This window comes from Aquarana catesbeiana, linkage group LG10, assembly GCF_042186555.1.
Source record: "Aquarana catesbeiana isolate 2022-GZ linkage group LG10, ASM4218655v1, whole genome shotgun sequence".
In the NCBI taxonomy this organism is placed as follows: Eukaryota; Metazoa; Chordata; class Amphibia; order Anura; family Ranidae; genus Aquarana; species Aquarana catesbeiana.
The window spans coordinates 9,764,241-9,778,299 of NC_133333.1; the positions used below are offsets into that span (position 1 = coordinate 9,764,241).

At 36.6% G+C, this 14,059-nt stretch overlaps 1 protein-coding gene across 1 annotated transcript in view; it reads right to left on the minus strand.

Moving 5' to 3' along the window:
* Window positions 1-6,069: 6,069 nt before the first annotated feature.
* LOC141111478 (uncharacterized) overlaps window positions 6,070-14,059 on the minus strand; it is a 315,956-nt gene continuing 307,966 nt past the window's right edge. Inside the window, exon 17 of the mRNA XM_073603770.1 lies at window positions 6,070-6,302. Coding sequence (XP_073459871.1) covers window positions 6,201-6,302 — 102 coding nt within the window. The 3' untranslated portion in view covers window positions 6,070-6,200. The remainder of the gene's footprint in view (window positions 6,303-14,059) is intronic.

Consider the following 14,059-nt stretch of genomic DNA (forward strand, 5'->3'; position numbering starts at 1 on the left):
TTTCCTATTGAGCTGAATCTGAAAATATGACTCTGGAGACCCCTGTTATCAAGGAGATCAGGAAGTCGGTGGTTCATCTGATATTTGCTGATTAGGCTGTAATCGTTCAGCCGGGAGGTGAGAGGCTGGGGGAACCGCTATCCTCACACATTATATATCTACACTAAACACTTTTGGAAGAACTCTGTTTGGCACGTTTTTTCTCAACTATTTCTGTCACAATGGAGATTTTATCTTCTATGGGACTCCTTTGAGACTGCCTTTATGAACAATCTTTCTTCACAGTATCGTTTATTCACACTCTGTGTCATATGTTGCAATATATGGATTAATATTTTTTTCACTTGATACTCTTAGTAATCTAGTAGTTTCCGTATGTTGGTGTCACACTGGTGGCATTATTTCTATTCATTTTCATTTATAGGTCCATTTACATTTCTTGGATTAGTATTATATTAATTTAATTCCTACTGCACTGACTACACTTTGCTAATTCCACTGGTTACCTCTATGTTCATAATACATTCATTAATTTAGTTTAAAAAACAGCAAGAAGCGCCAATCTAAGTGCAGTATCATGAAACTTTAATGAGATAATTATAAACGGACAAACAGCCAAATGGCTACTCACAAAGATGAAATAGGTTAAGGCAAGGACAAGTAATGGGTCCAGGGACGTCCTCCTCAGATGTGGGCAAAGTGCATGGTGCAGGTTCTCCTGGAAGTGCTGTCCACGTTAGGATGTGCAAGTAGTCACCGGGGTCATCGCTGGGTGCTGGGCTGCAAAACGATGGAGGTGTCCGCAAAGACAACCAGCGTCTAAGCGGACATGGAGAGCCAGAGCCGTCGCAGTAGACAGGAACCGGAAGACAAGCGTGGAACGCAAGGCACTTAGTCCAGGAACCAACAAAGCGGAAGTGACGTATGGACGTGTTGGATGACGCGTTTCAATGCTTCCGCATTTTCTTCAGATCCGATAGGCTAATACAACAGGTGTCCTTTTATGGGAGCTATGGAGTCAGTAACTAGGCACCAGCTAAAAACAAAACACGATATACTAAATACAATAACAATGAGATGAAGAAAATGAGTTCAAAAACACCAGAAAAATGTGAAAGTGAGATATAAAAAAAGGGTAGAAAGAAAAGAAAAGAAAAAGAAAAAGAAAAACGGAAAAGGATGAATAAATAAAATAAAATAAGGAAAATTCAAAAATAAATAAAATTCAAAAAAATATATTAAAAATATACAAAAATATATAAAAAAATATATATGAAATAAAATATAAAGTAAAAATAATAAATAATAAATAATGAAAATTTTTTATAATTTTCTTATATATTCATTATTTATTATTTATTATTTTTACTTTATATTTTAGTTCATATATTTTTTTTATATATTTTTGTATATTTTTAATATATTTTTTTGAATTTTATTTATTTTTGAATTTTCCTTATTTTATTTTATTTATTCATCCTTTTCCGTTTTTCTTTTTCTTTTTCTTTTCTTTTCTTTCTACCCTTTTTTTATATCTCACTTTCACATTTTTCTGGTGTTTTTGAACTCATTTTCTTCATCTCATTGTTATTGTATTTAGTATATCGTGTTTTGTTTTTAGCTGGTGCCTAGTTACTGACTCCATAGCTCCCATAAAAGGACACCTGTTGTATTAGCCTATCGGATCTGAAGAAAATGCGGAAGCATTGAAACGCGTCATCCAACACGTCCATACGTCACTTCCGCTTTGTTGGTTCCTGGACTAAGTGCCTTGTGTTCCACGCTTGTCTTCCGGTTCCTGTCTACTGCGACGGCTCTGGCTCTCCATGTCCGCTTAGACGCTGGTTGTCTTTGCGGACACCTCCATTGTTTTGCAGCCCAGCACCCAGCGATGACCCCGGTGACTACTTGCACATCCTAATGTGGACAGCACTTCCAGGAGAACCTGCACCATGCACTTTGCCCACATCTGAGGAGGACGTCCCTGGACCCATTACTTGTCCTTGCCTTAACCTATTTCATCTTTGTGAGTAGCCATTTGGCTGTTTGTCCGTTTATAATTATCTCATTAAAGTTTCATGATACTGCACTTAGATTGGCACTTCTTGCTGTTTTTTACATTGTTTTTTCAGAGTTGCCTGCTTCCACTCTCAAGTGAGCTGCCGCTGGTGCTTTTTATCAGATCTTTAATTTCAGTGACTTTTTTTATATATATATATATATATATACATACAATTTTTCTATATATATATAATTTTATTGACTATCACACCCTGGATGTTTTTTCACATTTACTTTGGACTCTTTATATGCATGTTTGTATGTTCTAGCGCCATTTATCCTTTTTTGTATTAATTTAGTTTATTTGTTTGATTGTTGCACAATTATCATATTTGCTTTCACTCCGTTTTTAGGGAAACGTTTTAATGTGGATTTATTTGAGTGGCGGCTTTTGAAGATCTTCCTAAGCTGTGCATCTATCATTTACCTATTTTTTCAGTGAACCTTTTTCAGGCACATGTTATGGGTTATTAAGAAACTGATACTAATTGTTCACATTTTGTTTAATCACTTAGGATTTGTTTTTGCTTTAGTTATTTCATTTTTTGATGCAATACTGGCTGTCTGTGACCTCCTATTGCACAAAACAGTGGAAGATCAAGTATTTAGATATTATTAATACCGGGGGATCTGGCTTCGCTACCTTTTGGTATGGTTGATGGCTATACATATGCATTATCAGTAGGCACCGCATTTTTTCTTTTATTGGGAACTGATAGCTGCACCCATTGGTATATTTTATTTTGATGCACGTTTTCGCTATTATGATTTAGTTCTAGATTATTATATGTGCTGCACTGTTTGAATCTTTGCACTTGATCTAGTTTTAGCAATTGCTTTTTTTGAATAATTTATTTGTCACATTATCAGTAGAGCTGTTTCAGATTACCTTAATTAGCATATATGTTTTGTTTGTTTTTTTCATCCTTTAGATGTTATTTGACACTTGGGACTTGTGTTTTAGAGTTTTGCTACACTTTTAATTGGTGATTGAATACGTTGCTGAATTTTGCTACATTTGTATCACTTATCTTCACTACTATGTTCCCTTGCCCTTTCCATCATATTGAATAGAAAGGTTCCTCCCTTATCCTTTTTATATATATAGGGGTCTAATGTCCTTTTTAAAAAATCATTTTTGATGCAACATTGTTTTTATGACCTCTGGTTGCACATTTTATTGGAATATTAATTGCCTTATTTTTAACTACATCTAGGGTTAATTTTGGATCTCCCTACTATGGTGGGAGTTGCACTTATATAGCGTTCTAGTGGTTCTACGTCTAGTTCATTTATATTGATTCATTGATGCATCATTGGTCTTGTCTGTGACCTTTGCTTGCACAATATTGGTGGAAGATTAATTGGATAGACTGTGTTTATACCTGGAGCTTCAATTACTGGACCTTCTTGGTAAGGCGAGAGTTGCATATATGTAGCACCTAGTTTAGCGCCACTATTCATTATTTAATCATCCCATCGAATTTGAGTAATGTTGGACACGTTGGAAATTTTTTGAAAAACAAACAATTTTCTAATCAATGATGGGAGAATTGTGTGAGAAATGTAATTGAAAAAAAAATGTGCATGTGCATTCAGCTGTTGCGGCTGTTTTGTTTTTTTTTTTTCTGCTCGTCAGGCGGCGTGAGATGGATCTACATCGCGGGACATTTTAATTTTAATTTTTTTTAATAAAGGACTTGTCCCAAAGTGTCTCTTGTCTTTTTTACAATTTTTGACACTTTTGTGAAATGGTAGGGAAACAATGTACCCGTTACCAATTCACACAGGAGGGGGGCGCTCTCTTGCCCCCCCTCTTTTCCTGCGACCTGCCAAGTTGCGTGCTGGGATAAGGGTCTGGTATGGATTTTGGGGGGGACCCCCTATGCCATTTTTTTTTTAAATTATGGCGCGGGGTTTCCCTTAAAATCCATACCAGACCTGAAGGATCTGGGGTCCCCCTTGTTAAAGGGGGCTTCCAGATTCTGATAAGCCCCCCGCCCGCAGACCCCCACAACCACAGGGCAAGGGTTGTGGGGATGAGGCCCTTGTCCCCGTCAACATGGGGATGAGGTGCTTTGAGGTCAGACTCCAAAGCACCCTCCCCATGTTGAGAGCATGTGGCCTGGTACGGTTTAGTAGGGGGGGCACTCTTTCGTCCCCCCTCTTTTTCTGCGGCCTGCCAGGTTGCGTGCTCAGATAAGGGTCTGGTATCGATTTTGGGGGGATCCCTACGCCATTTTTTTTATTTGGTGCAGGGTTCTCCTTAATATCCATACTAGACCTGAAGGGCCTGGTATGAATTTTGGGGGTGGGACCCCACACCATTTTTTTGTTTAATTTTGACACGGTTCCCCTTAAAATCTATACCAGATCCATACCTGATCTTGGGGGGGACCCACACCGTTTTTTTTTTTTATTTTGGCTCTGGAGTTTCCCTTTAGATGTATGCCAGACCCAAAGGGCCTGGTATGGATTTTGGGAGAGACCCCACGCCATTTTTTTTTCTTAATTTTGTCATAGGGTTCCCCTTAACTACTTCACTACACTGTATTATATATTCTCTACACTACACTTTATTATATACTGTACACTGCACTGTATTTTATATTCTACACACTATAAATTTGAATACATAAGAAAAGAATAGATAAGAAAAGAATAGCATAGACTATAACAGAATAGAATATAAAAGAAGTAAAAAATAAAACACTATAATTGGATAGAATAGAAAGAATATAACCATTTCCCAAAATTCAAATGGAATTAATTTGAATAGAATAGAAAATAATAGATTAGAATGGGAAGGTTATATTTCATTTTATTGTGTTGGTTTTTTTTTCTATAATATTATGTTATTTTCTTTTCTATTTTACTCTATTAATTTCTATTCTATTCAAATTCAAATTAATTCTATTTGAATTTTGGAAAATAGTTATATTAATTCTATTTTATTCTTTTGTTTGTTTCAAATAGAATAAATTTGAATTTGAATAAATAAGAAAAGAATAGAATAGAAAATAGAATAGAATAGACTATAACAGAATAGAATAGAAAAGAAGTAAAAATAGAATAGAATAGAATAGAAAGAATATAACCATTTCCCAAAATTCAAATAGAATCAATTTTAATAGAAAAGAATAGATTGCAATAGGAAGATGGTTATATTCATTCTATTCTATTCTATTCTATTCTGTTGTTTTTTTCTATACTATTATGTTATTTTCTATTCTTTTCTTTTCTATTTTATTCAAATTAGAATTGATTCTATTTGAATTTTGGAAAATGGTTATATTACATCTATTCTATTCTATTCTATTCTATTCTATTCTATTCTATTCTATTCTATTGTTTAATTCTATTCTTTTCTATCTTATTAATTTCAGAAGATGGTTATAATCTTTCTATTTAATTCTATTTTTTTTAAATTATATTCATTTCTATTCTATTCTATTCCATTCCATTCTGTTCTTTAATTTTCTGTCCTATTTTGTTCTGTTTTACTCTATTATATTTTATTCTTTTCCATCCTATTATATATGTTTTTCTATTCGTATCCTTTATTTTCTATCCTATGTTATTCTCTTTGGAAACTTGGAAAACTATTTGAATTAGAAAACTATTTGATTTTGAAAACGATTTGAGTTCAAAAAATTTTTCGAATCGACTTGAATACGAATAAAAGAAATAAATTCCGAAAACGAACTTAACGCATTAAACAAATGTAACTAATAAAATTTATGTAAATAATGGATCGAAAGGAAACAAAACAATTTTTTTTTTCATTCTGCACATTTCTAGGACCGACCTCACTGCTAAAGTCTGCAATAGGATTAAGAAGCCAGGCTGTGACACCGCCTACCATCCCCCGCCTGTAGTTCTACAATGAAATGAGGTTTTCCTGCAGATTTGTGGACATTCCCTGTTATTTTTTAATATGGATGAATGATTATTATAAAAGCTCAAAAACATGTATGATAGTTTACATTTAGACAATGATGATAACACTTTCAGATTCAAGCATTGTGTTTATTTTCATTAGTTAAGTGGTTTGGGTTGTTGAGAAACACATTTGAGAGATAATTCCACCCGTGTGCTTCAGATTTTTCTTGTAGAAATGATGAGAAGTCATCACAAATTTATTCCTTTATATTCCTTGAATTTATTTGCAGCAAAAGTAAAAATCTCTTTAATTTTCCTCTTATATTTCCCTTCAATTTCCATGGACAGAGATCCATTGCCTGTGGTTACGAATTGGACAATACAGTAAATATTATTTTTTTTCTATACAAATCTATATAAATTCATTTTAAAAGTCCCTTTACAGAAATAATTCCTTCAAAAATCATAACATATGGCATAGCATATCGTTACCACACTAACACGCCTTATATGCGAAACAGTCAATCATAGTGATCTCATAGGTTTGTTTGAAGAAAAAAAAAATCAAAAAGCACCCACAGAGGATTCAGCGGTAATGTAATATACAGACTGTAAAAAAAAAAAACTAAATTACTGAAAAACAAATTGTAAGCTGTTAATGCTGAGCTGCAGGCAGATATAAAATACATATATTATTGCAACTCTGTATGCATTACTTTTTTATTTTTTATAAATATATTATATTGTATATTATATAATACTATTATATTATAAAATATTTTAAATCTATTATTATTGTTATTATTATTATTATTAGTTATGGTTTATGTTTTTGGCAAGCAATTTAAGTATATTATATATTATATATATATATATCTGATATTTTTTTTGTACCTCCTATGCATTACTTTTTTATTTTTTAGAAATATTTTATATTGTATACTATATAATATACTTATAGTGAGGATCAGGAATTTACTACATTATAACCACTAGGTGGAGCATATGATTTCAGAAAGCAATCCTTATTTACTGTGATCATCAGCGCCATCTAGTGGTATTTTCATGATTCACTCTATTCTTAAAAACAATCAAGAAAAAAAGTATGCATTACTTTTTTATTTTTTATAAATATTTTATATTGTATATTATATAATACTATTATATTTTAGAATATTTTAAATCTATTATTATTGTTATTATTATTATTATTATTAGTTATGGTTTATGTTTTTGGCAAGCAATTTAAGTATCTGATTTTTTTTTTTTGTACCTCCTATGCATGACTTTTTTATTTTTTAGAAATATTTTATATTGTATATTATATACTATACTCATAGTGAGGATCAGGAATTTACTACATTATAACCACTAGGTGGAGCATATGATATCAGAAAGCAATTCTTATTTACTCTAATCATCAGCGCCATCTAGTGGTATTTTCATGATTCACTCTATTCTTGAAAAACAAACAATATCCATCCTGGGGAGAAATGAGCCTGGTAATATTTGATTTTGCCTACGTTCGCACAGAACAAACGTAGATGCAGCGCCATCTAGTGGCCATGATACAGTATTTACCCGAAATTTCTAAAAAAGTTCACATTATGGCCCCCTAGTTGGAGCTGATGATCATAGGAAATACACATAATAACCTCCCTGGCAGTATGATTATGAGATTTTTGAATGTCAAAGCGGTACAATTGTTTTGCATAGAAATGTGTTTTTTTTATATTGTAGGCCTGTATTTCTTAGGAATAACTCACTTAAAACTGTCCAAACAAGAGTCTAGTAGACGTCCCGGGTATGATAAAGTTTGAAACACAAAATCATAAATTATAAAGTAATAAATAACTATAAATAATTATAAAAAATAATAACATGTCAATTTTAAAATATGTGTGTTTGCAGACTATGGTTGGGTTCCTCCCCTTGCTAAGTGGTGTTCCCTATAATTAAGTGCAATAAATGTAGCGCTAAAACAAAAAATAGTGACAGTGCAAACACAAATGATGAACAATCTAATAGTCATCAAATAAGAAATGAATACTAAAGTCCAACATAGTGAAGTAAATAAATATGAGTTCCCTCAGTCCGATTGTTTGTGACATTAGTAGCGCACCTGAATATAGTTACCAAATAAATATGTGAAACAAAGAATGTTATGTGAGTGTTATGTGAGTTGGAGGCTTGAGTTGGAGGCTTGGTTCGATTCTACCTGTGTTTTTTTCCCATACGTTTTTCCTCGATGTCAGTTAGAGGTTTATATATTAAGAATCCATAGTAAAGCTTGGTTCTGATAAGCTCCTCCCTCAGTTTCGGTTTCCTTCTGTTTTATGACTAATATATGAAGCAAGGTGGCTGTACGTTGGCTCTTTGCACCAAATTACGTCAGTTGTGATGAAACACATAGGGCGGAGCCAATGTATGTGACGTCATCACGCACCAGATTCCTGGAATTGGTTTGTGCCCATCCTGGGCTGTTACTGTGTTTACATATGGACATATGCGGATGTTGTTTGTGAGTATATTGACTTTTACGGATTTACACTATGTGGTCTGCTGGTTCTTTTTCCATCATTATGGCCATGAAAATTACCCTGGAGTGATTAATATTGGAGTGCATAGACCCCCAGGCTGTTGTGGAGCTACATGCCTTTCTGCAATACAGGCGCATTTTGACTTCTTGGAAATTGGAAGTCGATTCCGTCTGGTAAGCGTATTTTGAATGGATGGTGAAGGTGCACAGAAGTGTCCATTCTACTTTTCAATGCGGGCTTATGTGGGTGGATGCTTTACTCTTTTTAGAAGTGCCTCATTTGCACTTACACTATATTACCAAAAGTATTGGGACACCTGCCTTTACACACACATGAACTTTAATGGCATCCCAGTCTTAGTACATAGGGTTCAATATTGAGTTGGCCCACCCTTTGCGGCTATAACAGCTTCAACTCTTCTGGGAAGGCTATCTACAAGGTTTAGGAGTGTGTCTATGGGAATGTTTGACCATTCTTCCAGAAGAGCATTTGTGAGGTCAGGCACTGATGTTGGACGAGAAGACCGGGCTCGCAGTCTCCACCCTAATTCATCCCAAAGGTGTTCTATCGGGTTGAGATAAGGACACTTTGCAAGCCAGTCAAGTTCCTCCACCTCAAATCCGTGCTCATCCATGTCTTTATGGACCTTGCTTTGTGCACTGGTGTGCAGTCATGTTGGAACAGGAAGGGGCCGTCCCAAAACTGTTCCCACAAAATTGGGAGCATGAAATTGTCCAAAATGTCTTGGTATGCTGACACCTTAAGAGCTCCCTTCACTGGAACTAAGGGGCCAAGCCCAACCCCTGAAAGACAACCCCACACCATAATCCCCCCTCCACCAAATGATTTGGACCAGTGCCCAAAGTAAGGTCCATAAAGAGGAGGATGAGCGAGTTTGGGGTGGAGGAACTTGACTGGCCTCAACCCGATAGAACACCTTTGGGATGAACTAGAGGGGAGACAGCTAGCCAGGCCTTCTTGTCTAACATCAGTGCCTGACCTCACAAATGCTCTTCTGGAAGAATGGTCAAACATTCCCATAGGAACACTAAACCTTGTGGACGGCCTTCCCAGAAGAATTGAAGCCGCAAAGGGTGGGCCAACTGTTATAGCTGCAAAGGGTGGGCCAACTCAATATTGAACCCTACGGACTAGGACTGGGATGCCATTAAAGTTCATTTGTGTGTAAAGGGAGGCGTCCCAATACTTCTGGTAATATAGTGTATATCTACTTAGATTGAGCTATTACATTTGGACTCCATCGATTGAACACTTCACAATTTTTTTTCAGTTTTTCGCTTTTATGTGTTTGATTTATGTTTCTCATATTTGGCTATTTAGTGCTGCATTTAGGGGTGTACATACAGTGATCATCATTGTGACCCAGCCCTAGGCTCTAGGAGGCATGTGTGTCCCCCCTGTACTCCTGGATAGGAGAGCGGTGGCATGTAGAGGAACGAATCCCTCCATGCAGCCGCTGAAGGCCACTTCTCCTCCTCTCCCTCCTGCAGACATTCAGCAGCTGCAGGAGGGAAATGGAGGGCATTGGTTCCTCCACTTGCCCCCCCATAGCGCTGCTAGGTTTCCCCTCCTGCTTTCTGCTGGCTGTCAGAATGGAGAATGGGGAAGGGGGCGGTAAATGTGTCATTTGCTGGCCCTTTCCTTGTCTTAATGAATACAGTCAGTAATCGATGCCAATCATTGACTCAGTTTTTTTTTTTCTGTAGCTGAGGCATAGTAAACTATGCTTACTATGCCTCAGTTTATGAATGAATCTGAAGAGCTGTACAGAGCTATTCCTGTTCATTCACTCTGTGCAGCTGAGGCTGCAGAGAAAGGGACAGATGAATCAAAAGTGAGACATCAGGGGTCTGTTTAGACCCCTATATATTTCACCAAACCCCCCCAATCGGGGTCCTAAGAATATACATAAAAAATAACACTGAAAAAAATGAATTGGTAAAAAACAAAATTTAAAAAAAATTTAAAAAATAACATAAATGAAACCAGTGGCGGGACTACCGGGGTTCTCTGACTAAATATCCTGTTTTCCTGATTTATAGTATTTATGCATGCAGTAACCATAACTATCTCCCGAAGAAGCTCACTGTAGCGAAACACGTCGAGTGAATTGAAACAACTACATGCTATCTGATGTTCTTTTATTAAATTGTAGAATCTTAAAATATAAACCAATGCATTTTTATATTTTTATTTAAAAAATTCTTGTGTGTGGTACCTTAAAAATCCCAATTTCTCCTATATTGTTTGTTTATTTTTTTAATTTCAAAGAGGTGTGGTGCCTGTGGCTCCCAGGCACTCAGAATTCTTTTAATATTGCCAGGAAGGTTCTAGTTATGCCTCTGGCTGCACTTTTTTTATATTCCATTTCATCTTGTGTATTAAATTAAAGAAATATAATTTCATAAAAAATGTAAAGGGTCAGGACAAAAAAAGAAAAAAAAAAAAGATTTGCACCTCTAATTGACCTTTTCTTTGTATCAGAATCTGCTGTTTATTCAGTAAAATACATTTAAAACATACTTAAAAAAATAAAAAAAACATAAAAATACATTTAAAAATAAAAATAAAAAAATAATAAAAAATACATAAAAAAATAAATAAAAATAAATAATAAAACATACATGATATAAATTAGAGTTTCTCTTTCATCACTTACCTTAATCCTCCAAGGATTTTTGCTAAATGAAAGAAATAGGAATATGTATAATTTCATTTCATTTTTAAAGGCCAGGAACACATAAAAAGCCAAACAGATTATGGAGGAGGGAGTGATAGGAGGCAGGGAGATCAGATTATAGAGGAGGGAGTGATAGGAGGCAGGGAGATCAGATTGTGGAGGAGGAAGTGATAGGAGGCAGGGAGATCAGATTATGGAGGAGGGAGTGATAGGAGGCAGGGGGATCAGATTTGTTGATAAACTGTGTACTGTATTTTTTCATGTAAATCCAATAGAATTTCTTATGCTCCTGAAGAAGCGTACCTCTGTAAGCGCAACGTGTCGAGCAAATAAAAGAATATTTATACCCGGATTCACACCCTGACCCACAATGCCTGCCTACCTCCATCTCTAACTGGAACATTATTACAGGAATTTCGATTTCCGCCTTTTCAGATACACTACTATATCTATGTATCGTACTAAGTGGTGTCAAAGGTTATGTGTGGGGTATACAATACCAATCTCATGAAAAAATTTTTATATGTATTTATTTGAATTAATTGTCTTTACCTTATGAATTTTGTATCCAATAAACCAATCTTATTATTTTTAGACAGTCTACCTGTGTGCCTTTAAAGTCCACTCTTTTAGTTTTTAGTTTTCATATGCTGGGTAGGAAGGTGTTTAAGTAGCGCAGCACTGAATAGCAAAAAATGGCCTGGTCATGAAGGGAGTAAAACTTTGTGGCTGTCCACGGGCGTCGCCCCCCACCCAGCAGTCACAAAAATAAATAAATTAATAAAAAAACATTTTTTTTTAAAAGGCCCCTTTGAAAAAAAAATTGAAAAAAAATGTTCTTTAAGTGCGCTGTGTTCGGGCGCCGGACACAGTGCACTATGGGAAGCGCCTCATCAATGCAATCACGAGATTGCAGACAAGACGCCTCATTTGCAGGCTTTTGACCTGCTTTGTGGCACATTCCAAAACACCGAACAGCTTTGTTCTTCTAGTTAACTGGTCACTTCCGGTTCCCATATGCTAGTGGTGAACCGGAAGTGACACAGGCAGCTCTGCTCAAGCCGTGCGTTCCACGGAGCTGCCTGTGTCACTTCCGGTTCACCACTAGCATATGGGAACCGGAAGTGACCAGTTAACTAGAAGAACAAAGCTGTAGGTAAGTATGAGACTCAGTGAGGCTGCATTTAATGGGGCACAGTGGCTGCATAAGATGGGCACAGTAGCTGTAATTGATGGGGCACAGTGGCAGAATTTGATGGCACAGTGGGAGCATTTGATATGGCACAGTGGCTACGTTTGATGGGCACAGTGGCTGCGTTTGATGTGCACAGTGGCTGCTTTTGATGGGCACAGTGGCTGCGTTTGATGGCACAGTGGCTGCGTTTGATGGGCACAGTGGCTGCTTTTGATGGGCACAGTGGCTGTGTTTGATGGGCACAGTGGCTGCGTTTGATGGTACAGTGAGGCTGCAATTGATGGGGGGTTTTTTTCAGAGTTTTTCAGTTTGTTTGCGCCCCCCCAAAAAATTTTGAGCACCAGCCGCCACTGGTCAAGTGGATAATACAGGGTGTCATAGATCCATAAACTGTTTTCAATAATACATCATATACTTATACATTATATAAACTAGAGCTTCTCTTTCATCACTTACATAAAGCCTCCTCAATATCATCAAAGACCGACATTAAATGAAAGAAATAGGAATATGTATAATTTCATAACAATCATTGGTAAGGTCCAGGAATTCATAAAAAAACTAAACTAATTACATCTATAACTGACCTTTTCTCGGTATCATTCTCCATTGTTTATTCAGTAGACTATGATGTCATTGATAGCAGAATTGTCTGAATTTGTAAACATTTTGCAATAATGATTTGCCAAAATTTTCAGCCATTTCCACCGTTCTCCCACCATCTCCAACACTGGCGGAGACATTGTCTCAGTTTCACACTCTGAGCTTTTCTCTCTTTTCCCGCAGGTACACCGCCTGTAACATGCAATGCTTTTTGCCTGGCTGCTCTTCCACTCAAAGTGCCAACAACCGTTCCTGGCATGAACACCCCGTGGGAGTGAAGACCTGGATATTTCCACCGTCTGTTGCCCACATCTGAACACCATTTGTGATATCAAGTGATTAAAGGAGAAGTATGGCCAAAGCTATTTTATCTATACTTCTATGGATCATTGGACTGCACTTTGTTCTGCACTCCTGTGACCTGTTTTCTGGTGTCTCTCACCTTCCTCTTGGCAATACCCCACAGATTCTCTATAGGGTTTAGGTCAGGGGAGTTTGCTGGCCAATCGAGCACAGTGATCCCATGATCATGTGACCAGGTATTGGTAGTTTTGGCAGTGTGGGAGGTGCCAAGTCGTGTTTGAAAATTAAATCAGCATCTCCATGAAGCTGGTCAGCAGAGGGAAGAATGAAGAGCTCCAGAATCTTCCGGCAGAGAGCTGCGCTGACTTTGGACTTGATAAAACACAGTGGACCAACACCAGCAGATGACAATTTAGTCAGCAAATCATCGCTGACTGGAATATTTTGCATTTCATTTGGAAATCAGGGTCCCAGAGTCTGGAGGAAGAGTGGAGAGACACAGGATCCAAGTTGCATGAGTTCCTTTGTAAAGTTTCCACAGTCAGTGATGATTTGGGGAGCCGTGTCATCTGCTGGTGTTGGTCCCCACTGTGTATTATCAAGTCCAAAGTCAGCGAAGCCATAATTCATGCAAAATGATGCAATTAACAGTTAAAGTAGCGCAGTGCTGAATAGCAAACAATGGCCTAGTCATGGAGGGGATAAACCTTCCAGAGGTGGATAATACCGGATGTCATAGATCCATAAGCTGTATTCAGTACATGATATACTTAT